We start from the raw sequence: 26,640 nt of genomic DNA, 5'->3' as shown, positions 1-26,640 counted from the left end.
ATGCAGCGTACCTATATAGAAATTTCTTTATAATTTGATGCAGCTTTTGACTACACAGAAAGACTTATTATTGTCCCTTTTAGAGCTGTCTTTCGATAAGGAATCCGTAAGCCCTTTGCACACCAGTCTGTAATGGAAAGAAGATCGATTTTTTTTTGGAAATATCTACGCGTGTCCCATGATGTTGCGATGTGCTTGGCTTGACATTTCTTTTTGTGTTGTGTTTATTGAACTATTTAAATTACAAACTAAAACCCCACCTTCAGCAACCCCTTCAGCCCTCTGCTCACTTGGGTGGCAGCTTGCCCATCATGCGTAGCTGCTGCATTTGCTGTGCCTGCAGCATATGCTGTTGTCCGGGTGGCATGGGACCGACGGGTGGCATGCCCGGCATCAGGCCAGGACGTGGTGGCACACCACCCATGGGTTGTTGCATGCCAGAGGGGCCGCCCTGCAGCATGCCCGGGTTGATGGGCGGCGTGGGACGATTGTGGACGCCCTGTTGGATGTCGGAGAGGCAGGCCTTCCATTCCTCCAGGCGATTGTAGTGCTTCTGCAGCAGGGCCTCCTTGCGTTGGATCTCAATGCTGAGATCCTGGTTCTCGTCCTTGATCAGCATGTAGGGCTTTAGAGTGGACACGAGGAAGCGTTTCTGTAGGAAGAATGCCTCCATTTGGCGGGCCACATCGATGAAGCGATTCGTCGTCTTCTGTACCTCCAGTTCAATCTCCTCTTTGTTGGTCCCCGAGTTAGGTTCCTGCTTGGTCAGGGATAGCAGGCAGGACTGGAAGGCTTCCTCGAACTCGTCCATCAGGTTTCCATTGCCAGCATCGCTTTGGGCCATGATTAAAGCGATTTTCAATTATTAACAAAGATTTTTGCCGGTCCCCCGACTCCAGTGTGACCACGGACTTATCGGTTAAGTATAGAGGTGTCATTTTTAAAATATACCGAAAGATACCAAGAAAGGGAGCGGCCAACTTGTTGGAATTGCATTTCTAGGGATGATAATTGTGGGCTGCATGCGGCTGTTTATATAAACAAACATTTTTAAATTCAATTAACATATAAAATGGCTGCTCGGATGGTGCAGCGTTGTCTGCACACGGCACAGAACTGCCTAAGGGCACGCGTGCCGCGTCGAGCCAATCCCGGCCTTGGCTATCAGCTGCAACAGTTGCAGGAGAACGAACGGCCAACAGCGACGCCCGAAGCTAGCGAGGATTATGGCGATATGGAGTCGGATTTCATGGACGTGCAGAAAACCCATCGACAGCATGAGGCGCAACAGCAGGCGCAGCGAGACCGTGTGCGTCAGTTTATGATCAAACACAAGTACTTTCGGGACGTGAAGCTCCCAAATCTGTTGCTCCATGCGGAAAAGGAGCAAATGCGTCTGCTGCACGAACAACGGCCGGATGAGTGGAGCATCGAACGTTTGGCCGAGAGCTTTCCCGCCACCCCAGAGATTGTCCAGAAGGTATTACGCGCCAAGTGGCGCCCGAGGAATGTGCCCAGGATTCGCGCCCACGATGAGAGCGTCATGAGGAACTGGCAGCAGCTGCGCCAAGGGAAATGTGATGTGGCCATACCTTCGGCGTTTCTGCAACACTTGGAGAAGTTCTCGGAGCGACGACAGCAGGATTTGAAGCAACTGAAGCCGGAGGAGTGGCCCACGAGGCCGGCACTTCCAGTGCCGGCGTCAAATGAGTTCCGGCAGCTGCTGTGCAGTGGAAAACAGCCAGAAGATCGCCCAAGTCCTCCGCAGCTACCCTCAGGGTATGCTCCGCCACCGGCAGCAGCAGAAGATGAAACCTACTTGCTGGACAAAGTGCGCAATAAGCGAAAGATGCGTCTGCAGGAGCTCAAGCAGCTGCAGCTTGTTCCGGCCGTATCCGAGGTGCCCCAACCGCCGCCCAGCAATCCCAGCGGCACGGGTCACCTCTCCAGCTACGTGCAAAAGTTCGAAAGCAGCGAGATTGTGATCAGTGTGGCAGATCAGCGACGCTACGAGATGACCAAAGCCAAGGATCGCATTGTAATACCTCGAAAGCTGCATCGTCCAGGTGCCACTTACCGCGTGGAGGACGCCTACTACGATGACGATGGAGAGCTGCTCTATCGCGTGCCCGGCATGAAGGGTGCACCACATGGTGTGTGACTTTTTATTACAAAGCACGCGTAGAAGTTGTATATAAAATAAAGAGTTCTTCCGGACTTTCGGCGTATTAAATTCAGTTGCTGAAGGCGGCGGCGATTAGATCGCTTCCAGCCATTAGAGAGTCGGAGGCGACTGTGATGTGGGCTCCAGTCAGCTTGGAGATGAAATCACAGGCGGCTATCTCCGCATAGTTGGCCCCGCCAACCACAAAGACAAAGAGATTACGTAGTCGCAGGGGAAACACATCCGCATCCACCCCACTGGAGGGTGTGGCCGCACCTGGTGGCGTCCGCTGCTGTGCAGCATAGGCCTTGGGTGTCTGTCTGCTGCTGCTGCTGTCCAAATGGAGTTGCAAGCCCTCGACCATGGAGAGCTTGCTGGACAGATCCTCAGCATTGTTGGCGCGCAGCAGAATGGAGCACAGCTGTGCCACCAGCGGTATGTACGTGCCATTGAACACAAAACTGGGGCAGGACTGTACGCCCTGTGGGCCCTTTGAGGTGGCAGCGCCATCCGGTCCATCGCCGCAGGATGTAAGCAGCTTCAGGCGATTGGCATTGGCTTGGAACTCGGTTTGCTGGAACTTGGGCAAGGGCAGATTGGCCAGCAGCTTGGTGGGCGCCTTCTTTTCGGGCAACAGCTGGGGCAGCAGCGCCGCTTGGGCCAGCTGCTGGAACACACCCAGCTCCCGATGGCCAAACATGTTGCAGTAGTTCCTCGCAAACAACTGCAACTCCTCGGGGGCCACGCCCGCACAGTGATGCAGCAGACAGAGCAGGCGCAGGGTATTGTAACGCTGCCCATCTGTCGTCAGCAGTTCATCAATCTCCCCCAGCAGTCGCTTCCTGGACACATTGTTCAGTATATCCTCCTCCAGGGTCTGCAGTCTACGAAAGTTTCCCAACATTTGGATCACAATTTCACTGGCATTCAAATGCCGCAAGACTTTTGCTTTGAGTTCCGTCAGTTTCGGCAGCTTTCGGGCCACGTAATCGTGCATCTCCTCCAGCTGCATGTCGTTGAGCTTTTGCAGCTCCAGGCCCAAGGCCTTGACCTGTGCGCGTATCAAACTGCTGGCCTGTGCAAAGTGCTTGTAGCGATTGTCGCCATAGATCTCATCGGAGGCAGAGTTGAGCCGCACCGAGATGGATTTGCTGGCGTTTGTCGCCGCCTTTGGCTGCTTGCTCTGCAACAGCTCCACGCGCTGACTGCTGATCTTGTTCTTGGAATTATCTACGACTATTTCGCCTGCCCGCTGCTGGAACACTTCCAGCAGCAGACCCGCATAGATGGCGGGCGTGAGCAGACTCGAGGGATAGTCCTTGTCCCGATCGATGATCAGCCAGGCGCCATAGTCGGGGGGATTGGTGGAGTTTGGCGGCTTGCCCAGTGCCTGTAGCATTTGTAGCAACTGTGCCGAGTGTGAGCCGAAGCTCAGAATCACCGCAGGTGGGCCACAGATCATTTGAAGCAGCCGCAGGCTCTGAGCCACAGCCGGCAGGGGCGAGTTGTCGCCATGGAGGTACAGGCACTCATACAACTAGGGGAAAAAAGAAGAGTTTAGACAGGTTTTTGGGTGCCAAATCCCTTACATTAGGCAACTCCAGGCTGAGAACTCCTTGGTCAAAGTAGATGAAGTCCCAATTGTAGTGGTGGAGCTCCACCAGGCCCCACAGCCCCGCCTGCTCGAGCAGCGTCTGGTAATACGTATAGCAGCTGGGCACACAGATGATGTGGTACATCTTCAGCGATATGTCGGGTGTCTCCACCGTGGCCAGCGGTTGCAGCTGACGCAGCAGTGTCTGATAGGTGCCCAACACGCTGCGAATCATATAAATGTGCACCTCATCCGCGGAACGTGGCAAACTCTGTTTGGCATCATGCTTGTAGATCCTCTGTATGCCCTTTAATCTGCAAGCAAGCGTCAGGGGTTAATGCACATTCAGGAGATATCGAGAATAACCAACTTTAGCCAGGATGCTGTGCAGATGTGTTCCAGCGGTTTGATCAGAGCTGGCTCCAGAATAAGATCCTTTTTGCCGGGAATCGAACACAGTATGGCTTGCAGCTGCAAATAAACCTCTTAGACATCGCGTATTTGAGTGTTGTTGGCATTACCTTTTCCTGTGCCACCAGCTGGAACCCCTGCAGCTTCTTTTCCATCAGGTTTCCATTGCCAGGGTCGTTTTGGGCCATAATTAAAGCGGATTTTGATAAATATTTTTACCGGCCCCCTCCAGCTGTGTGACCGCGGAATTATCGATAATAGATACCGCAAATACCTTCTTAATTTAAAAATATACCGTACATATATCGTAATTTTAAAGCATATTTCCGGATTTTGAAGTTATATTTCATATTACTAGCTAATTAGGAGTCTCAGCGCTAAAACTTTAATTTTATCCGATGTATCAATTAATTCATTACCAGATTGGCTAGTTTTCATGTCTTCCTTTTATTGGATGGCTTACAAAATGAGGCTCAAAAAGTAAAAGGACAACCGTTCGTTATTTGACAACTTGTTGCGACTCCAGCAACTGAAGTCGTAGTCGACATTACATTCTTCAAAGAAACATAATTAATTGATAATGACGCCAACAAAACGCTACAAACCAAATGAGTCTTTAAAGGAGACCTAAATATTATTTATAATCAAATATTCTTAAGGAAAATATATTTTATATTGACAGCTCTACGATGAAAAATTATGTTGTGAAGATAGAAGAACTGCCCCCCAACTTGTTATAATATTTACTTCTGTTCCCGTTCGCTCTCTGAAAAACAATAGAATTTCTTTTCTCTTTTGTTGCGCGCGCTATTTTTCAAATTCTTCAATGTTATCAGTTAACATGGCTCATCCAAATTGTTCTCTGTTATTAGTTTACATACTAAAAAGTAATACCAAAATAAAAAAAAATATGTAAAATATAAAATAAAATATAAAAAAATAATGCAAAATTCAGCCGAAAATACATCCGTGCGAAGTCCAGTTACTTGAAGATTTAAAAATTACGAAATTTTTTAAAGGCCGCCCACCTTCCTCGCAATTAAGGAAAGTTTTTTCAGAATAAGGTATATTCGCAGTATATTTTGAAAATGAAAGGTTGTATTTCGGTATATTTACGAGGGTCTGTCGGCATATTTGACCATCGGTCACATTGCGGCAGCGACGCCAGCAGCGACGCAGGCAGCGACGCCCTGGTCATGTCGAGACAAATTCAGTACGATTTTTGAATTCGAATGCCCATGAACAGTGAACACCCTGCCTTTTGTTGCGTCGAGCGGGAATTTCGTGTTTTTGCGTGTTTCGGAACCGTGTTTACCGCGCCTTGTTCGTATTTGGTTGTTTAAAACAAACGCAATCTATTACACCGCCGCTTAAACAAACAGCAGAGCCGGGCAGCAGAGGCCAAAGTGCAATCGAGGAACCACAGCCTAATTTATAGAGTGTCTGCCCGCGAAATTAATAGGCGCCGTTATCTTGTGGAAATATTTTGCTCCTACATAACAGCCAAAGGCCAGCAGCGAGTCCATTCCTGCCTCTCTCACAAAACAAAGAATAAATGTTAACAGAGAAATAAAGTATATAAATGAATATATATCATGTCCAGCAGAAACTAGAGGATAGTCAAAGTGTGTTTATATTTATGTGGCCGCAAGTGTAGTCCCGTTCTCTCTCTCTCTGTCTCTCTGTTTCTGTGCGTGTCGTTCGCGGGTGTTTGTGTGTGTCAGTGAGCTGGCAAGCATGTGTTTGTGAATTTATGTTGTTGTTTGCTGCTTTTGCTTTCGCGTGAAATCCAAAGACAACAAAGAAATAAAGCAAAACATAAATGAAATTTTTGGAAAACCAAATTGAATGCCGCAACGACGACGCTCTCCGCGCGCTCTTTTTACAGTTACAAGGTAAAGGGATGAGTAATTTGTTTAAAACAGCAACAACAAAAATGAACTTTTTTGTGCTTGAAAAATTGTTGCACACAAATATTTTTGCGTATTGCGGTCGTCGTCGCTAGCGAAAATACCTCAAATTGTTGAGCTAATGATAAAAATACTTGAATGAGAGCTGCTGTCTGCTTGGTGTTGCCGTTGTTGTTGTTGTTGTTATTGTTACTGCCGCTTGTTGCATGCCTCATCCGACGCCGACGCCAGTTGCCGTTTTTCTTTTTGTTTTCATATTCGCCATTGCCGTTGCCCGTCGCCTGCGTCTCTCAACCTGTCGCCCCGTGCACGTTATCTTTTTGCTCGCTCGCTCTGCTGCAGTTTTGTCTTTTTTTACTCCTTCCCACCCCTGTTGCTGCCATCTATGCTGTCTGTCAGTAATTTTCACGTTCGCTGCGTTTTGGCATGCGGCTTAGTGTTGTTTTTACTTTTTCTTCTGCATTTGCTGCTGCATTTGGATGTCCCTTGTTGAGATGGGGTATGTGTGATTAGCAGAAAGAGGATCTATGAGGGACAATCATATGTATTGCTTTTATTGGACAAATTTCTAATCGATCATTCTGTTAGGGTATCCAAGTTTCGATCCTCTGGTGTCACCCTTCCCTTTCTTGTTTTCTTATAGTCTTCTCTCCGCTGTTCTTTTTTGTATTCGGTTTCTTTGCATTTGTTTGTTATACCGGTTTGGATCATCATCAGTGTCGCTCTGTCCCTCTCGCTCTTCCGCTGCAGGTAGTTGTGCACATCGTTTACTTTTAGATTTTCCTTTGCTTTTGCGCTTCTATGCGTTTGCTCTTCTTCACATTTTGATCGTCTTCCATGTGTTCCCTCACCCCTTCTTCGTTGTGTCTTTCCTAATTATGGTTTATTTTTCTTGTGCGGGACCCGGACCCTGCTGCTGCTCATCATAAAATCTGATGAAGATTCTCTTCGCATTAAAAGTTCATTTTCGTTGGACAGCAAATTTATTGTTTCTTCTCTTTTTTTGTTTCTTGTTAAAAATAATTTGCATTTAAATTTAAAGATTGTTTTATTTTATATTTCTGTTTTTGCACAAAAGGCTATTCAACTTTTGTTCATTTTGATCATTGGATGGGGCTTGGTCGGGATTTCGGATTTTTAGAAAGGTTTAAACTTTAATGCGACACTAATACGTAAAAAAGAGGGGAATGTACACAGTTTTTAATAAGCTAATTATAAGTTTCTGAGCAAACGGTAACACAGTAAATAGTATTATATTCTTTTGATCTTGAGCCGTCAATGATTCTGTAAACATAAATCAGTACCTGATATGGAGAATAAATAATAATAATTGCAATAGCCAAGAAAGGTCTAATGATGAAATTAATCTTATTGCGTTCGCCTCATTTCTACACACTTTCCACTTTGCTGACTTCCTCATGGCCAGACCGACTGTATGTTCAATACGATAACAATAACAAAAGCAAGAAAATCGAAATAATTCATTTTGCATTTAGATAAATAAACAATTGCTGGCCCCAAGGCGATAAACTTTGAAGAAACCCCAGAGAGAACCCGGCAGAGAGATAGGGAGAGGGCAAGAGTGTTGCCTCATAAATTCTTCAACAAAAATTCTGCACTAATTAAACCAGAAACAAATTACACTTTCAAGACGAAATGGAAAAGGAACCGAAGCATAGGATAGACTTCGGCAAAAAGCAATGAAAAGTAACAGAACTGCACAAAGTTTTCTACATACTGCATCTTTTTTTTTTGAACGATTTGTTGCTTCTTTTGAGTTTTCTTGTCCTTGTATAATATTGAGGTTCAAAGGGTATACAGGGTAGAGCAAAGGCAAAGATTTCCGAAACAAAATAAGAAAAGTTAAGTTTCTCTTTGGCAGTCAGCTAATTTTCTTTCAGTATTCATTTTATTCTGAGAAAACATTAAGTAATTCCAAGTACTGGGTATCACTTAGTAACCAATTCCAACTCGTTTCTTTGTTGTTCTTTTTGGAGGCGTGTGAAATTTCATCGATTTGATGTCTGTTTTAGCTCATTTCGGGGCGTGGACTGCACACGAACGCACACAGATAATACAGAAATACTTGTGCATACATCAGTAAGTATTCCCCTCCAATTAGTATTGTTGTTTGTTTCCTCTATTGGCTTATGGCAAATAAGACTGCGAGTATTTCCAAATATAAGGTTGCTCTCTATTAGCTTTTCGGTTTTGTGTTCCCTCCGCCTCCCTGCCGTTCCATATGTTTTCTGCCTTTTCATTTTCGTGTGTGATCTACTGTTTAGAATGGGATTCTTCTTCCAATTATATTTGGCGCTTTATTTGTCTTATCGTCTTTTTCGCACACACTTATACCTGGAGCTATTTTTGGCGCTGCCTTTCCTTTCCGCTTTGGTCTTTTTCGTATTTCTGTTTCCCATCATCATCGTCATCCATCGCCCACACGTGTTGTGGGGGATTGTTGCATTTGTTGCGGTTTATTCCATAAAAGTTTTCTCGTTCCTTTTGTGCGTAATTACATGAATGAGTTCTCACACAAATTTTCACCATTTATTGCGCATTTCGATGCCCTCACCTCAGTCTCTCCCTTCTCCTCTCCCTTCCATGATTTGTTGCTAGAGAATACGTGATTGGGATACACTTAGACTTCTCAGGTTTTTGGATGATGAATCACCACAAAAATTATGAGATTGGGTGGTAACCTATAAGGGCCTACAAGTGTTAATAAATCTACAAAAATTAGAAAATATACCAAATAAAAATAGCAACTTTTAATGGTAATTTTCAAGTTGCCTTTTTTTGCCATTTCATCAAAAAAATCATGAAAAAAGAGTCGCTCTCTAGCGGGTGTCTCACTCACTTTTAGGGGTGATTCACGGCTCTAAATACAACAAAAATAAACAAAAAATCCCCAGAATACGTAAACTAAAGACCCAGTTTCTACAGCATTCTTCAATCATCATCATCTTTGCATTTGGGGGAAACAATAAAAAAAAGCGACAGGCAGGCAGAAAGGAAGAGACTTTCAAAAAGAAGACTTTTGGGGATAGGTTAAAACACATGGGATGCAGAACAGGCGGAGAGCGAGGCTGTAGCAAGAGGATGGAGTAGGAATAGAGGATGATGAGGATGGTTATGGTATGCTATGCCATGGTAGATGACTGGCGCGCATTGCCTGACTGACGTACAGCAGCGTCCCCCACCTTTGGGGGCAACATGTGCGTTGTGTTTCTGTTGTAGAATAGAATGTATGTGCCTCAGGAACAGAATTTTTTGGCGCGTGTCCAAGAATAAAACAAAAGCAAACCGGGAAAGGTATTTCTCATGCGAAATAAAGCAAATCAAAAACAGTAAATTGTTATAAGAAATATTGAAAAAAAGCAGGAAAGAAACAGAGATTCAAACGAAAAACTCCAAATAAAAAGCAGTGAATATTTCTTCTTGAGATAGAAAAATGAGTTAGCTGATTAAAAAGGAAACGCTTTCCTCCACTAAAAGCCCAAAATAAAAGCTACAGAAAAGCTACTGCAAAACAAAACAAGACTTGAATGCTCCCCAATTGACTCGAAATAAATGCCAAATCTGCACTATATCCGTTGAAAATTTCAGATTGCTAGACAAAAGAAAATTTTCTGCTGAGTCAAAAGTGCAGGCAGAATAAAAGAAGCGTTTCGCTCGTTCGCTCATTCGTTCATTCGTTCATTCGTTCAGTGGTTGAAGAAAAATCTCTCTTTTCGAGCGCTTTCCCAAGAGCTAACTTAACTAGTTCTCGTTTTTTCGCGTGTGTTTTCCATTTTCTTTGCTGTGGGGCCAGCGACATTGCGGAGGGAAGTTTAAGCTGAAACAAATAAACAATGGAGAGGGCAAGCGCTTTTCGTTTTTCCGGCGGCTGCTGCTCAGCTATGCCTGGCACGTTGCCGTCCGCTCAAATTGCCACGAAAGGTGAGAAATTTTGAGGCGAACGAACACAACCCACAACTTGAGATTGGCCACAGTTTCTCAGACACAAGAAAAACCCAATTGTTCTTTTGCCGCTTCTTTCGTTTATTTTTGGTCGGGCGCTGTCGTCATTTTCCGGCGTAGGAAAACTGAAACTGAGATGTGAAAGCCGCGTGTGGAAGAGACAGCGGTTGGTGGTTGGAGTAGGGGCTGGTTTCTTAATGAATTGGCCATGTCGAAAACAAGTTAGCTTAATGGCTGACTGACTTACATATTTGCATATCATTTTCCACCTCTGAATTTTCAATTAAATTGGCAATTTTTTAACGTTGTCATGATTTATCTATAGGTTTAGATAATGCTTGGGCACACATAAAAAATCAATCAAAAGGTCATAGAATAAAAGGTGCCGAGTAAACGTTATAGAAGTACCAAGACGTAGCTCCTCATAGGCCTAACTTTTCCCTAACCGTTTTCATTCAAAAGAAAATAAAAAGAACCTGCCAAATGTCCCACAGTTAAACTTAACTGACAAAAGATACAAAACTAATGTCAAAATCGTTCGCAAAATTGGCAAAAAAAAATGAATATGCACGTCTGAGATGTTCACTCAAGCGAGTTGACATTCTGCTTATAAAATACATTTGGAAAAATGTGGAGAAAAAAAACATACAAATATGTACAGATATGTTTGTTTGCATTCTCTATCCAGAGAATGATGCAACTCCTGGGTACATGTGCGTGCCAGCACCCACTTTCGGCACCTTCTTTGCGAAAAGTCGAAGAAATATTGCCACACAAAAAAGCAAAATATATGTGTATATTTGAAAGCTACTGCATTTTAACACATGATTTCATATGCAAATATGAACAATGCAAAAGAATAGAACGAGAAGTAGCAGGCAAGAGCAGCAGAGAGGATGAGGCATGGAGGAGACTCCCGGAAAGAGACGAGAATTTATGTGAAATCACAAAATTTATGGCATTATGATGGGTGAGAAAGAAGAGAGATGGCAGATAAGAGAATAAGAGAATAAGCAATGATGAAAAGAGAGGAGAAAGGAAGAACGTGGACTTTGAGGAAAGCTGCCAAGAAGTTGCTGCTGCTGCTGTTGCCTGTTCTGGGCAGATTTGAATAACCGTTATTTGCGAGGATACCCTGTAAAAGGGTATTAAAGGCTATGTCCTTGCAAAAACAAAAGAATGTATATTTTATTTGAGCTAGGATAATAATTTTCTATAAATTAACTCTCTATAAATAAATGTAAAGATAAATCTTTTGCAGCCCTGTCTTGTATTTAATGATAGTTTTCTTTCATAAGAACTAACACATTTCGGAGGTAACTTTTAGTCGTTATGACCCCCCTCACTTCATATTTGTTTTTTGTCTTGAGTTCATTTTCTTCTTCCACTTGGTTGTATCTCTCTCTCTCTCTCTCTGTCTCGTTCACTCGTTTTTCACTTACTTTAGTTGTTTGCCAAAGTTATACAATTTTTGTATATGTTTGTACTTTTTGGCACGTGACAATAAATTGTTGTTTGTTGCATGCCTCCCCTCCCCCACCAACTTGCTGAAAAGTGTCTTGGAAGGAAGAAAAGTGTGTCATAAATGTCATAGTTAATATTTGCTGCTCTGTAAATTTTGCTGCTACTTTTCTTGTCAGGAGACTTCTTTTCCTTTTGCTTTTTCATTTTTTTGGCAACGTATGGGATTGTGGGCTTACATATATCCGCTGTGTGTTCTGTCAACCTTGACCCGCTAAAAAACAAAAGAAAGAGATCGAGACAGAGACAGAGAAACTGCAAAGCGAGCAAATTTATGGGATTTTTGTAGCTAAAAAGTCACAGATTCAATTCAAGCTTGTGGCATGCCATGGATGGGATGGTGACACTGTCGTCTCTCTGTCTGTTTGTATTTCTGTGCATTCCATCCGGTCCATAACCAATAAAACCGCAAAAAGATACATGAGATACCAGCACACTCGTACTTTTAATTGGAGATTGAGACCCAGGCAGAGAAGGAGGGAAAAAAGGTCTCCATTAGAGATTGATACATAAAAAGTGCATGTAAATCGATTTCAAAAAATACAAGCACAAAAATTGGAAAGGGAATCTCATCAGGGAAGGGGTTAATGTTGGTCATGTATCATGCCTTCTCCTCAATCATTAATTAATGACACACCGTACACACACACACACCCTATAAATCTTGAACAGAAACTTTGCTTCCATATATGGAACGATTTCTCAACCATACAATGAAAATACTTAGTAACTAAGATGTGTTTAACGTTATAGAAACCTTAAGGTGTAGTTACATTGTACCATATGTACGTATAGGTATAACCTAACCCTGGAAATAAAACACCTTTAAATCATTTTTCTTGTTGCTTGTTTCGCAACGAACGTTTTGCTTGAATGAAAACCACAAAAGCTGAAATTCAATCGACATATTGCTTATGGGGGAAAAGTGCTGGGAGCAACCTTGAACCAAAAACTAGAACTAGAATGAAAGATGAGTAGAACCGAGATGAAGGGTGGCGGCGATGCAGTGCAGAGCAAATGTGAAGGAGTAGTGGGGGCTAAAGAGTGGCAGTAATGCACATTAATCTCTCACCTGCTACCAAGACTGCACACATAAAACAAGTTGAAAGAAAGAATGAGAGAGAGAGAGAGAGAGAGAGCGAGGGAGCTAGAAATATGATTGAAAAGAAAAGAGGTGCATACAGTATGTAGCTTGGGGGTATGTTATCCGATGCTTGTGAAACCCTTGAAGGTGAATTATTTCTTTGTTAAATCTTTCAGTTATTCCAGTTTCTCTCAAATATAACCTTTAAGAACTGGAACTGGAACTATGGCCGCCCCAAAGTGTGCAAATAGTGTATAATAATGAAAGAAACTGTACAAATTGTTCAAATTTGCCAGGGAGGCAGGCAAAAAAAGAAAAAAGAATCAAATGTTGATTATTGTAGAGGGGCTCAATGTTGTTGTTTTTGTTATTTGTATGCCGCTTGATGTTGGTGGTGTGTGTTCTCCTGTTGCTTTCCATTGGTTTTAGTTTCTACTTTGTTGTTTTTTTTTATATATTACAGTTAGTTTTTGTACTCTCTCGCTCGTGCTCCTCTCCTCTCTTGTTCCCTTTTCCCCACTTCTTCACTGCATTTCCTCTGCTTGTGGCTCTGCGTTTTTGTTGCTGTGGTTGTATTTTATTGTTGGTTTTTGGGGCTTGCTGCTGCTGGTGCTGCTGCTGCTCTTGGTCTAAAGTTGATTGCATGACATTGTTCTTACATTGCTAAAGCGCTCCTCCCTCTGCTCTGCTCTGTGTTCTACCTCTGCTCTGCTCTCTCTCTCTCTCTCTTCTATGTGTGTGTTTTGTGCATTGTTTATATTTATTTTGTTGTAGTTTTTCCAGTTACCTTCAGAATCAAAAGGAAACTTTACCGCCGCCTTCTCATTCTCTCTCTCTCTCTCTCTCTCTCTCTCTTTGCCATTTGCCATATTATTGAACGACAGGCGTAGAGGCTGGGTAACTGGATACTCTGCGATCCTTCCCATGGGATTTCTGGATAAAGCAGTACAAATTAATGGACATTTAGAAAAATGCAGAAATAAATAAGAAATGTGTTGGCTTCATCTGCAAAAACAAACCCACGGAGAATTGTTTAATAAAAAAGGATTTGATTTCCCTCGAAAGCTTTGCTTTCTGATGATTCTGACTCGAAGAAAGCGAAACATGTCCCATTTCGTAGAGAGTATAAAAAGCACTTGATTCTGGCCGCACACTCTGCTTCAGCTCTCTGACCCACCTCCCCTCTCTCGTTGCTCGTTGTTCAAACTTTGATTTCTATTTCGTTTGTTGTGCAGTGTTTTGGTTTTTATTATTACTTTTTTTTTGGTTGAAAAATACTTGAAGTGCATTTCCCATTCTCCCCCATTTTCCGTGTTGCAATTGATGAATGCCCGAGTAATAAACTAGAAAAACTGCCCATTTTTTTTGAAAAGCGTCGAAGAGTGCTCAAAAGAAAACTAGAGGAACTTTTGGTTTTTTTTTGGGAGGGGATGCGCCCATGGGGCTGGTCTCTGGTGCCGGGGGCTCTGAGGTGATGATTTCGACAAATAGCTTTTCTCCAACCCCTCCAATGTGGCATGGAGAGTGCGTTAAAAATAGTCGAACTATTGGAAATGTGGAACATACATTAATTGGGGCAAGGCGGAAAAGTAATTACGGAAAGCGCTGTTTGCGCTTGGACAGCATGGCAGGACAGCAAGGGCCTTTCGTTTATGGAAAACTCCAAACCCTGAGTCTTTCTCTCTCCCTGTCGGCTTTCTGCCCCTTTTTATGGAGCCTAATGGAGCATTCTCATATTGCAAGCACGGAATTTATGCAATTTAACTGCAATTTAATGCAGACATTGATGGCCTCATAAAAACACGAGAAAGAAAAAAAGAGCGTAATAAAGAGAGTGGAGACTTCTGTGGCGACAAATCGTTTGGGGCAGGGGAGAATCAAACGAACTCCGCCAAATGGGGGGCCACATTATTGATATTGACAATAATGCGACAACATTTTGAAAGAATTCCTTTTATAATAATAATAAACGAAATAATATTCGCTGCTGGGTAAGAGGAAGAGAGAAAGGAACAAAGGGGCAGGAAGGAGTAGCAGGATGCAAAGGAAATGAAGCCAAAAAGCAGAAAAGCAGCCATAATGCCCGCCAGCACTCGACTTGCATTTTATGCCACAAATTATATAAAACATAAAGAGGTTAAACGCTGAAGAGTAAAAGCAATCAAAGGAAACCATAACGAAGTGCAAAAATGCACTGGAAAATTGAAGGAAAATCTTTGAAAGATGTTGAAAAATATTTAAACAAGTTCGGACATTTTAAGCTTCATTTTGATGGGTATTAACTAGAGAGCTTGCCATTATCCGTTTTGATTTTTTTCTGCTAGAAATCAGAGTTTCTGTATTGCGGGGTCCATTCTGAGCATATAACTATGCTCTTTGAATGTCCCTCAAGTGAAGGGGCTGAAAAGAGCATTTAAAATTGTCTATAAAGAACTTTTTGCATTTGCCTTACATTTGCTGTTCGATTGCTGACGGTCTTGGGGGTTTAGAGCTCTCTAAATATTTGATACGAATTTTCACACTTCATTTATCAATATATGTAAATACACTTCGTTATTACTTTTTTACTTATTGAAACTTTTCTGCAACTGAAACTTGACTGACATTTTGCTGTGTGGCTGTCCCTCCTCTGGGCATCACAGTAGGCGCAGTGTCAAAAGAGTTGTCAGAGCATCAACTACGTTGTCAAAGAGACATATGTACACACAAATTTACACACGCAATCCCTCAATGTATACATATATTTACATATGTACGTGTGTACTTTCATATATCTTGTATATTGGTTGGGACAACCTCTTTGTGTGACAGCAGCCTCTTTAATGTTGTTTTTTTCGACGAGGAAGAGACGGGAAAGCAGCCTGCCTGTTTGCTCTGCCGTATCCTGTATTGCTGTGCAAATTTCGCATAAGTAAAAGGCTCCTTTGCTGGGTCACAAATGCTTTTTATAATGCAATCGATGTGTAATCTCCAAATTTAGTTGCACCGCGCACATTTAATTTGATGTATGATATGATATGATATGATATACAATTATTTACTCTCAAAAGGAAGGGTCTATTGTTGGTGGCTTCCTCTTGTTGTATTGTATAACTCTTGATCTGCTGGATTGATTTTGGATTTTGGATTTTTTCTCCCCCTTGCGCTACCTGCTTAAAAGCCATGAACCTTCAGCTGATCGGCCTTGGCCAATCCGGCCTTGGTCAGCCACTGGCAAATGTTCTCCCGCTGGTCGCCCTGAAGCTGTATAACCTCGCCGTACTCCTGGTGCTCGACGACAGTACCATTGCAGGCAAACTCCTTCTTGCAGGTGCGCACAATCTTCTTCAGGTCATACTCCTGCGACAGTCCCTGGACAGTGGTCAAAGTTTTGCGACCATTCCGCTGCTGTATGCGAATGTGGATGAGTCCGTCCTGGATATCATCGTCGTTGCCCTTCGAGGCATCCGCAAAAGGATCGCGAGTATTTAAGTTTTGGATCGACATTTAGTCACGAGTCGCGCCCACAAGCGGATTAGGACTGTTTGAAAATTATTTTATTTCTTTTTCTTCGGATTTTGGCTTTGAATTACAATTATTTGATATTTACGTGAGAGCTGAGAAAATCAGAATGAGAATAAATCAGGGGGAGAAAAATGTAAGGAAATTTTGACTTAAAAGCTGGGTTGATGGAATTTTTACTTAGATCTATGGATATATTCAAAAATATTCGCAATCCAAGAGAGCAGAGTCTATCGACTTGGTTCAGAGGGTAAACGGATCCCCTTGAATCCCTAAGGAATTTTATGTGTACTTATTAGGGCATACAAAAATCGTTGTGAATGGAGATATTTTCTCCTGATTATACATTATTTTTATACAGAATTGAATACAGAATTTCGGCCAAGTTTCTCTTGGGTTTTCGCTGCTCTCTTATGCTCCTTTTCTGATGCCTTTGATGCCGAAAATTGTACATGTCCGGGGTTTACACAGACTCTTGTTTTCGGTTGCTGTGTGCCGCTTAATTGAAGTGTCATTAATTTGTTGTGCATCATTATAATTAAAGATAATTACGAAAAGGGGAAAAAGCACACACTGAGTGCTCTTTGAATCCACAAAGATGATTCAGTTGTTGTTTGGGGAGCATTTTCTTGTAGCGCAGATTCCATGATATGACGAAAATGAAAAGCAGACAACGAATGACCCGCTCCGTTGACCCTCAAACTCCATTAAATAAGAGCAGAAGGGGCCTCCGTTTGTCTCTCTGTTGCGCTCAAGTGATTCACATTGAGGTTTGTGCAGGCTTCCGGGGGGAGCGGGGAGCTTGATCTCAGCCGTGAACAATGTTGAAATTAAAACTAATTTTTTTAATCTTTTATTTGGGTTTTTTTACCTATGCTTTGTTGCTTTTTGTTGATTTTTTTCTGGTACTTTTGGGGATATTTTTGTGGCACTTCCTGTTTGGTTTACAGAATGCATTGATTGCGGTCATGAACTTGGTTTTAGGTGTTTTTTGTTGTTGTTGGTTCTGTGGTCAGCGATGGGAATAAAAGTGCACTCGTTGTAGCCATTACAGCAGGAAATAGTAAAGATATTTACATATTTATATGAGTTCAGCCACCTGTGGTAGTCACAAATTTAAAATTACAAAGCAGAAAATTGTTTTTAAAAAATTATTCATTTAAAAATTTCCAATAAGATCTGAATATTCCAACCATTAAAGAAGAAATAAAGAAAACTAGTAAGAAATACATCGACAGGCTCCGCAACCATGAAAATAATTTAGCCTTGAGTCTATTAGACAATAGCCTAACAGTAAGAAGACTGAAAAAAAACCACGTTCGCGATCTCCCCCATGGATAAATCCAACAAACTGAAAAGATGTTATATATAGTAGCAGGGCTCATTGGAAAACTGGCTCATTGGAAACAAACAGATTGTAAATACAAAGAGAGAGAGAAAAAAAAAATGTAAAAAATTATTATTATATTCGAATGGAAACAAATTACAACAATTTGTATGGGTTTTGTATATTTTGTTGTTTAATTTTTTCTTTTTTTATACATTTTTCCTTTTTCTTGCCAACTTTTTTGCCATAGTTTTCATCTGATTTGCATCTTTCTCTCGTATTTCTGTTAAGTTTTCCTTTAATCTTCTTCCTTTATTATTTTTTTTTTAGTTCCTATCTACTCGGGGAGAAGTCACGTACAACCCAAAAGTCGAAACACAAATTGATTTTCGTGGCCGTCTTCAAATAATCAAATCAACAACCAGTCCAAAAACCCCAGAACCGAACCCCAACCTCATCCACATCCTCATCCATTCCATTCATCTCCTTTTCCCTTGCTGCATCTCTTTTTCTTTCCCCTCGCATTTCTTGCTCATTCCTAAAAATCAATCTTTTGGCTCTGCTATCCATCAGAGAGAAGACGCCCCAGAAATTGTGGTCATTAGTTTTTATTTTCATTCTTTTTTGCCATAAAGGAATCGAATTGGGGAATGCCAGTTCATGACTGAAACGCCAGAGAACTACTTAGCCAAGTTTTGTTGGGGACGGGGAAGGAGTTTTCTACATTGTTTAAACTGATTTTTGGTAGCGCCAGAATCTCTCGGTTCATCTGCCACATAACCCTTCTACTGCCACTCTCTGGCTCTCCAATTGAAAACCTTCTGCTGGTCCCTGCCTCCTGATGAGTCGCATCAATCAGTGAAGCCTTCTACGAGCCATTGTCTGAACTTGAAATTGACTTTTAAACAGCCCCAAAAGGCACGGCAGACAGACAGACAGCGAGCCAGATGGAGGAGAGGTCGGAAACCGAGAGATTCAAACCGCGAGATCCGAACCTCAGAGAACCGCAACATAAAAGCCTAATGATCTCCTGCCTCAAGATTGAGTTACATGCATCCGAATCTCTTGCGATCTCTACCTCGTTCTCTCTGTCTCTCTGTGGATGTTTGCCTACCTTCCAAGCTCCCTCCACAGCTTCATCGCTCCATCCACCACCTCTCAACAGTTAATCACGAACTCTGGGCCGAAAGAATGCCGGATTAAGGCGGCGTCTCCCCCAAAGCCCCCACCACACAACTTGACTGGAACCAGTTTTTATGGAGCGCCGGCTTCAAAGTTGTCTGTCGATTGTTTTTGATGCTGAAGGAAGGAGAGGGAATACCCTAACCTCTGATTGAGTGTGCAGTATAGGGTATGTGGGTTTGTAGACGTCCTTTGAGAAGAGCTTGAAGATTGAATGAAACTTGAGAGACTCGTTACCACAAATACTTTATGTTGAATTTAGACTCTATTTCGGCTATTGATATTGTATTACCCTTCCTATAGAGCGTTCAATATTCGTTTATTTTCATAAATTTTCTTTGCGACTCTTTTGCTTGTGTTTTTCGAATCCAGTTTTGCAGTTTTTGGAGTCCGTGGCATCGGGGTCTTGGAGTCTTGTGGTCCGGGGGGAGGTCTGGCGCGTTTTTGAAATGTTTGTTATTCCGCAAGAGTTGGGGAGGGGCAGGCAGCCGGCAGCAGACAACCAGCAACTCGTTTATGGCTTGAAGAGTTGGGGTGGGAGGAGGGATACAGGAGAAAGGGAGGGGGCAGCTAAAGGGATAAGGGAGCTGCACTCTGGGATGAGCCAAGGTTTTTGGCGGATGATTGTGTTTCGGGGCTACTTTAACTTCTTTTGGTCTTTCGGTTTTCGGTCTTCGCTCTTCTTCGGTCTCTGGCTTCTGGCATATTTGTTGTGCGGCTTGCAGCAGCAGCAGCAGCAACAAGCAAAACGTGCAACGCCAAAATATGCAACTGCAACAAGATCTGAACCCCTCCGTTCCCGCTCATTGGCAATGCAACATCGTTGTTGGAGTCGTCATCCCGTCTAGCTTTTGGGGTTTTGTTGTGTGGAGTCGGAGCCTCTTGTTAGCCTTCCTGTCTTCTTTTGTTTTCTGACTCTCGAGTATGGGGTTCCCGACTTTTGGTCTCTCTGTTTGGTCACTCGGCTGCTGGGTCGCTCAGCCGCTTGGCCGCTTGGCTATCTGCCAATTGTTTGGCAAATTAACAGCCACGAAAGGAATTGTGGCTCTGTTGTGACTCCCAACTCCTCTCTGTGCTGCGCCTGTTCTCGGATCTGTGTTGGCTCTCTGCTGTTGCAAGTGGCTTTTTGTTGCGTTCCTCAGCTAATGTTTTGGCAAAAATAACATTTAAATATGCCTTTGTTTGGACGAAAAGTCTTTGCCCTGCTCCTTAGCCAGCTCTAGAGCTTTTCAGTCTTGCCCCTTCATTGGAAATTCCTTTTCCCCACCCTCTTGTTAGCTCTTCTTGGCGCTCTTCTTTTTATGATAATCTCTACGGCTGTTCCTGGTCTCTTGTGCGTTCCTTTCGTGGGATACTCATACGCTCTTGGGGTATTCTAGCTTTGGCAGAAGGTTTAAGTATTGCCGTTTCCTAGGGTATTCCCAAGTTCGGCTTGTAGAACCTTTCGGCAATGCCTGCTTCCTGTTTTATCTCTTGGTTTTTTTTTTGTCTGTGTGCCATTGAATTTACGATGCATTCATGATGCATCCATATTTAGCTAAATTACATGTTGCGCGATAAGGCAGAAGAACTATCCGGCAGAAGGATGAATGGATTAAGCTTACATATGCCGCTCTGTCCGCATAATCCTTGAGTCGTTCTTCCTTCCACTCCTTTGAAAACTAATTAGCTAAAGGAGTTTCACTTCCAAGAAAAATCAGTTGCCGAGCGTTTTTCTCTCTTCTTGCATACATAATTAGAGCAGGCAAAGGCCTGCAGAAACTATCTTCTTTATAATGCATTAATTTTATCTCAATGAAAATTTCCTTGGCTTTTTTTAATGCGTATTTTGTTTCGTTTTTTATTGCAGGTAAGCCCTACGTCATTTGCATTGAAGGATAAACTGCATGGAAGAAGGCATCCCAGGGTCCTCTCTTGTGAGGGTAAATAATCATTTTAGTCGTATTTAAGCACCCAAGAACCTTCGGAACTCGAGTGTTTTGATAGCAAATTGTCGGTGCATCGCAAGGGAGGTTCGGACGGGGGTTTACAATTGACTCGAAGTATGTTTTTGTGTTCGAGAATTGAACACACTGATGATCTCAACTTTTTGTTTGCTTTACAGGGAACTGACTGAAGTTCTTTGCGCTATGGAAATAACAATTTCCATGGAAATGTTTGTTGCACTAACGAGAATGATATTTAGAAGAATTAGAATTGACTGAAAACTTGATTGCAAAGTGCAAATGGGATTTGTATAATCTCTAAGTAAATATTAAAAAACATCTGTTAGATTTCTTCGATTTATCACTGTTCTTGAGTTACATTAATAGCCATGAGGATTTAAAGTCATGTCTAATTGATAAACTGGATTCAAAGTGTCCAAAGATTGCTTATGAATGCAAATCAGAAGCAACTTGAAGATATTTAACGATTTAATAATGCACTTTTAAAGACCAGTTCTGTGTCAGATATTTCCTATGTATATCTCGCCTCTAATTTATCGCTGACATCTGCCATTGCTTTCATCTGTTTACTCGCCTAAAACTTCATTTAACAACTGGAACATCTCGTCCTCCTGCATTCTCTCAATAAAATTCTCTACAAAATTCCCTGTATGTCGTCTGGGGCCATAAAACAAGTGGCAGATGAAGCTGGAAGAAGCTGCATTGCTGCCATAAATAATATATATAAAATATAATAATAAAAAGAAGAACTGCTGTGGCAAGTGCAACCTGCATTGCCATCTCCTCTGTCATAGTCGTTTTGCAGTTGGTGCAGCAATCGAAATGTCAGCAACTTTTGTGCAGAAGTTCAACTTCTGGGCTACGAAACTGCTTTTTCTTTATGACGCTCGCTCTCGCTCCTGACTTCACATTTACTCGTATATAAATGTATCTGCTAGATACAATATATACTCGCACATAGATGGATTGCTCTATAGGCTAACTGCTTTTCGCTTTTTGGCTTTGGCTTTTGCCTTTGGCTGACTTCATCTCTTTCTTAACGCTCGATCAAGTTGCTAGATGTACGAAATAAATAACAGTTCGTGGGGCCGACGGATTTAATACCCTTGAAAAGCGATTAATCGCTCTTTCTCTTACTATATATTTCGGATAATTTTCCATTAATCTCCAGCCTGTCTTCTATTTCTCTATTATTTTTAATGTTTTCTTATGTTGCCAAACCGGAAGCCGTGAGGCACTCCAAAGTGAATGGCAATCGGTTTGCTGTTGCTTTTGCTTTATTCTCTTCTTTGCTGCTGCTCTTTTGCTGGTTCTTCCACTACTTCTTCTTCGCCTTCTTCTGCTTCTTGTGTGTTCAAGTTTCGCAATTAAAATGCCATTGAGGTGTTTGCTTCGACTTTGTCGTTGCCTTTGCCTCCACGTCTTCGGCATTGCCTGAAGTGCTTCGCTGCCCGTGGCCTTAATCATTTAATGAGCCAATCCTTTTGCTCACGAATCGCAATATTCCTCTCTCTGGTCTCTGTCGCCTGACAGGCGGGACACTGAGCGCTTGCTTGATGAATGCGAGACAGAAATTGTAGTCTGATTGGGCTTCTACGCCTCTAATTGGCAAGGGGGCTAAGCGTTGAGGCGCATCTATCGATAGCAGCTCACTTTGTGCGATAATTGTGCCTTCACCTGCTCGATAATTGTTGTTTTGGACACTATGCAAGGGTTTGCCTGTCTTTATACAGTCCATGAAATGTCAATGCACACAGCTGAAGGGGGAGAAGGAGGAGCAGGAGACGAACGCATCAATAAAATATGCAAACCAGAACAACGCCGAGACACCGCCTGTCGCCTGCTCCCATTTCCCTTTCTCGTTTGCCGCTTTTCCCATTGCCATTTCCACATCCATTTCCTTCGCCTGCGTGTGCGGTGTGTGAAAAATGTAACAATAATTGAAATTTAATAGCCACGACGACAGCCCGCAAACCAAATGTCGTCAGCAGCAACGACAACGACGATGGAGACGACGGAGACGGCGACATCAGCTGCAGCGCAAAAAAAAAAATTATGTTGTATGCCAACGCGGTTGCCGCCGGCATCAGCTCCCGAGGTCCACCGTTGCCTGTACCACCACCAGGACGCGGTTTTCTCTCCTCTGAATAAATGCATAAAGAACGCCCCAGAGAGAGAGAGAGAGAGAGAGAGAGCGGGAGAGAAAAGAGAGCAAAAAAAAAAGAATTGCATTCACTTTTACTATTATATTCATAGGCAAAGCAAGTGGGGAGTACTCCCCTATAAGTTGCAAAAGGGATCGACTAGCTGGAGGCTCAGCAATAAAGAATATTGAATAAAATAAATAAATGTAGATTTTATTTTAGTTGTTGTTAAATTTTCTAGAATTTAATTTTTTATACCAAAGTATTTTTCTGGAATTTACTTTGTGTATTTTCGAAGCCAGCACACCCCACTTCCGTACAGGGTATCAAAATGCATACGTTGGCTGCGCTGACGTTGATGTTGTCGTCACCATTGCCCGTTGGCGGTTCATAAAAAAAGGAGCCTGAAAATAAAAGTGGGTCAAAAACTGTAAATGATATTTGTTCTACTTGGTTTTAAGATGTTACCCGCCCCTCCCCTCCTCCCACCGTGCACCTCCTGGCTCTTGTTTATATCCTGCATTAGGTGGAGGGGAAAAATGTTTCAGATGTAACATTAAATTGTTCAAATGTATCGCTTACAGCAGCAGCAGCAGAGGCAGCGAAAAAGGTGTAAACTTCAACACGAAATTCTCACACACGACTTGTTGTCATCTCCCAGAAGAGATGTGGTCGATGAACTTTGTTCGTTGTTTGAGATACAGATACTAAAAGAGGCAGAGCAAGACTCAGAAACGAACGGAGGGAGATGCAGACACAGATATGGAGATCGGCGGTTCCACACTCAGGTGGCAATTAGCATACGTGTGCCAAATGATCTTCAAACAGGGGCAAAAAAAAGGGAGCGGATGATCTAGAACTTTGATCATTTAGATACAGTATCTCAAGCATTTATCTGTGATAAATCCTCTGAGATTGTGGCATCTGACTTGCAGATGAATTGTGGTTTAACTTCTCAAGATAATTACGGCCTGTAAGAAGTGGACAAGTTATCAAAAAAAATTATAAAAAGAACAAAAGATAAGATTGAATGAGTTGTGGAAAAACATAAGAGATTTATTTCATCACGAAAACTGTTCCCAACGAGAAGGGACGTGTGAGACGCTTCTTACGCGTCACAACTTTTATACCCGGCACTCAGGACTACATCTAGATGTAGAAGACATCGCCAACCACTAGATATCGTTCACATTACAGAACACGTAGTAAAAGCCTACTAAATAAAATGCATCAAACAAACAAACTCTAATACAGAGCGTTAAAAACCGAGTCTTGGTTAAAAGTCGGAAGAGTCAACGCCAGGGGGAGGGCAGAGGCAGGGGCCGAGTGAAGCAGAAGCAGAGTGTGAATGAGAGAATGTAAAAAGAGCAACAAAAGCTGCGGGACAGGGTGGGTTTAGCCACTGAAAATTCATTTCTTCATTCTGGCTATAATAATGATCCGATTGGATCCCAATTTGGTGATCTGATAGATATGGAAATTCCCTACGGAATGGCGTTTTAAGTTTTCTTTTATCTTCAAAAGATAAAAGGTTTGATTTTAGGAGATTTCGCCCTTTTGCGGGGGCGTAAGGGGGCGTGGCTCATTTTTGAAATACACTGATTTCAGTGTGAGCATATAGCAGTCTGGATGCAAAATTTGGTGGCTCTAGCTCTTATAGTCTCTGAGAACTAGCCGACAAACAAGACGGACAGACAGACAGACGGACAGACAGACATGGCTCTATCGACTCGTATATTGATGCTGATCAAGAATATATATACTTTATGGGGTCGGATACGTTTCCTTCTGTGCGTTACATACATTTACATATTTACTCTTTGAGTAGCGGGTATAAAAATCCAGAAATATTCCACAAATCTAACTATAACCCATACAAAATATTCAGACTTTTCCAAACCCATTCTAAATTAATTTAATCGCATCTAAGACACACAATGCCCTCACCTTAGAAGAAAAAAAAAACATGGCTCTTAAGTCCATCAGTTAACCATCAAAACCCATTAATAATTGTGGAGACTCCAAAACGGGTTATATAAACAACAACAATGATTTATACAGTGTTTTAACTTCATTAAGCTCCAAGCTACGGAGAGTAGTAGAATTCTAAATAAGTTACGGGGCAAAAATTTCATATTCAAGAAGCAACAATTAGCATTCAGTAAAATTTTCCAGCTCATTAAAATTGATTGCTGTGTCAATTGTCAAATGCAAACCAGAAATCCAAGTGACAATTTGTTGCCCGGGAGAGAAGAGACAGTGAGATTTTTCAGAGGGAAACTCGCTTGCTTCCTACAGCTTTATCCGCTAATTGCGGGCGTAAATTCTCTTAAGTTCAAAGCCCAAGAAAATAAGGCTAAACAAATCGTGATTTCCTGTTTAGGCCCCTGGCCTCTGGCCAGAACATCATCATCCCCTTGGCCCATAGAATGATGAGGTTAATGACTATAACAGAAAATTAACATCATTATCAGTGGGTTGTCTGGGATTCTAGGGTCTCTGGGATTCTGGGTTTATCTGGGCAGAGGAGCACATCTTCTTTCCTTAGGCCTTAGGGCTTCCTTTTGATAATATGCACCCAAAACCAAATAAAGTTAGACACAAAAATTTGAATGAAAGCTTAATTAGTGCTTGCTCTGCAAGGGAAAAGGGTGTTTGCGAATTTTAGCTGAGAAAAAAAATGTACGGAAATCCCCAAACATTACTAAACAAATTACTAAATAAACAATTTTCCAAAGTACGAAAAAACACAAGATTAATATGTAATATAAATAAAAAAACAAAAACTGTTCAAAATCCTTATGAAGAGAGTCTTGCTTTCGTCATGTGAAATGTTGGACTTTTCCTCGCCTCTCGTTTTATGAAATCATCAAATGATGAGCCCACCTCGAACCCCGAAGCCGTCAAAAGGCTTAGGCACTGCCCAAACCCAACCTATGGCCTTTCTCGGGGTGGAGGTCCACCTAAACGTGGACTTGGATTTGGAGAAGTTTGGGGATTGTTGAGGATTGGGGGTGGTCTGTCTGGTGCCTTGAGGTCTGGACTGTCAGTAAATCATACGAAAAAAGTGGGTCGGGTTCATTTGGGGTTATGTTTTGCCACTTAATTTATGCGGTTTTGCCTCCGTTGTTTGTGTTTCCCGCCTTTTGTTTTTGTTTTTGTTTCTGTTTTTTGTTGGGCTTTTTCAGCGGAAGTTTTTCTTTAGACTTAATTTAATTAATGAACTGATTATTGAGAGCCAATGATTTCAATGCATTTTCAAAAGGATCCCATGCACATAAACACTTTGTTTTCGATTAATCAATTCAAATTCGTTTGAAATTTTAGTGTTTTGTCGACGTTTTTTTTGACGTTTTCAATTTGCATATTTAATTTTTAAATGCAATCCAATTTAAATGCATTTGTTTGCTTTGTTATCTTTTTTGTTGCTTTTTTTTCAGATTCAGGATTTGCCACTTGAGCTTCAGGCAGTTTCAAAAATTAGCACAGATTATTGCAATTTTAAATAATTATAATTTAAATTATAAATTATGGCTTTTTATTTGTTTTTTATTAGTAATTTTACTATTTTTTGTGCAGTATCTACTTGCAATATAATAATGCATTTACTATAAAAACTATCCCAAATTTGTTTTATATTCCTAAGAAATTTCAGTAGATTTTTCCACCCCTAAAAGTCGAATCTGAAATTTCAAATTAACAGAAATAACATTTCCTATCAACACGCGCTCCATTAGTGCGTTAGGGGGACATAACCCATAATCTATTTCACAAGAAAATGCATTAAATTGATGTGGAAAATGCAATTAACTATCGATTTTTGATAAGAGTTTCAGATGGGTAGATCTCAGGGTAGAAAAGGTCGATCTGTCGTTGGAAATTAAGCAGTTTAG

General features: G+C 41.9%; 5 protein-coding genes across 6 annotated transcripts in view; 2 read left to right on the top strand and 3 right to left on the bottom strand.

Moving 5' to 3' along the window:
- Window positions 1-206: 206 nt before the first annotated feature.
- LOC117586321 (mediator of RNA polymerase II transcription subunit 28) lies at window positions 207-20,523 on the bottom strand. Its single transcript, XM_034276310.1, has 2 exons — window positions 20,469-20,523; window positions 207-853 (listed from the first exon to the last, which is right to left on the bottom strand). Exon 2 carries the CDS (start codon window positions 842-844, stop codon window positions 287-289), a length of 558 nt encoding a protein of 185 aa, XP_034132201.1. The 5' UTR covers window positions 845-853; window positions 20,469-20,523; the 3' UTR covers window positions 207-286.
- Window positions 1,021-2,217, top strand: LOC117586320 (neugrin). Its single transcript, XM_034276309.1, has one exon. The coding sequence runs from the start codon at window positions 1,073-1,075 to the stop codon at window positions 2,159-2,161; it is 1,089 nt and encodes a 362-aa protein (XP_034132200.1). The 5' UTR covers window positions 1,021-1,072; the 3' UTR covers window positions 2,162-2,217.
- Window positions 2,152-4,411, bottom strand: LOC117586317 (vacuolar protein sorting-associated protein 33B). The gene is made up of 4 exons (XM_034276306.1): window positions 4,280-4,411; window positions 4,129-4,229; window positions 3,754-4,072; window positions 2,152-3,701 (listed from the first exon to the last, which is right to left on the bottom strand). Exons 1-4 carry the CDS (start codon window positions 4,355-4,357, stop codon window positions 2,235-2,237), a joined length of 1,965 nt encoding a protein of 654 aa, XP_034132197.1. The 5' UTR covers window positions 4,358-4,411; the 3' UTR covers window positions 2,152-2,234.
- Window positions 5,370-26,640, top strand: part of LOC117586316 (furin-like protease 1) — a 147,717-nt gene continuing 126,446 nt past the window's right edge. Inside the window, exon 1 of one of the 2 annotated variants that reach the window (XM_034276303.1) lies at window positions 5,370-6,064. The gene's annotated coding sequence lies outside the window, so the exon portion shown is untranslated. The remainder of the gene's footprint in view (window positions 6,065-26,640) is intronic. The other variant, XM_034276304.1, reaches the window with a different exon arrangement.
- On the bottom strand, window positions 15,623-16,174 carry LOC117586322 (eukaryotic translation initiation factor eIF1-like). The gene has a single exon (XM_034276311.1). The coding sequence runs from the start codon at window positions 16,131-16,133 to the stop codon at window positions 15,801-15,803; it is 333 nt and encodes a 110-aa protein (XP_034132202.1). The 5' UTR covers window positions 16,134-16,174; the 3' UTR covers window positions 15,623-15,800.

The sequence above is a fragment of the Drosophila guanche genome, unplaced genomic scaffold (genome assembly GCF_900245975.1).
Source record: "Drosophila guanche unplaced genomic scaffold, DGUA_6, whole genome shotgun sequence".
Classification (NCBI taxonomy): Eukaryota; Metazoa; Arthropoda; class Insecta; order Diptera; family Drosophilidae; genus Drosophila; species Drosophila guanche.
Note: the sequence above shows the minus strand (reverse complement) of the source record. Positions and strands in the feature narration are given on the sequence as shown.

Coding starts and splice junctions, on each gene's coding strand:
- LOC117586321 (XM_034276310.1), bottom strand. CDS start 844: ATGGCCCAAAGCGATGCTGGCAATGGAAACCTGATGGACGAGTTCGAG.
- LOC117586320 (XM_034276309.1), top strand. CDS start 1,073: ATGGCTGCTCGGATGGTGCAGCGTTGTCTGCACACGGCACAGAACTGC.
- LOC117586317 (XM_034276306.1), bottom strand. CDS start 4,357: ATGGCCCAAAACGACCCTGGCAATGGAAACCTGATGGAAAAGAAGCTG. Junction 4,230..4,279: donor AGCTGGTGGCACAGGAAAAG/GTAATGCCAACA, acceptor GTTTATTTGCAG/CTGCAAGCCATACTGTGTTC. Junction 4,073..4,128: donor TGCACAGCATCCTGGCTAAA/GTTGGTTATTCT, acceptor GCTTGCTTGCAG/ATTAAAGGGCATACAGAGGA.
- LOC117586322 (XM_034276311.1), bottom strand. CDS start 16,133: ATGTCGATCCAAAACTTAAATACTCGCGATCCTTTTGCGGATGCCTCG.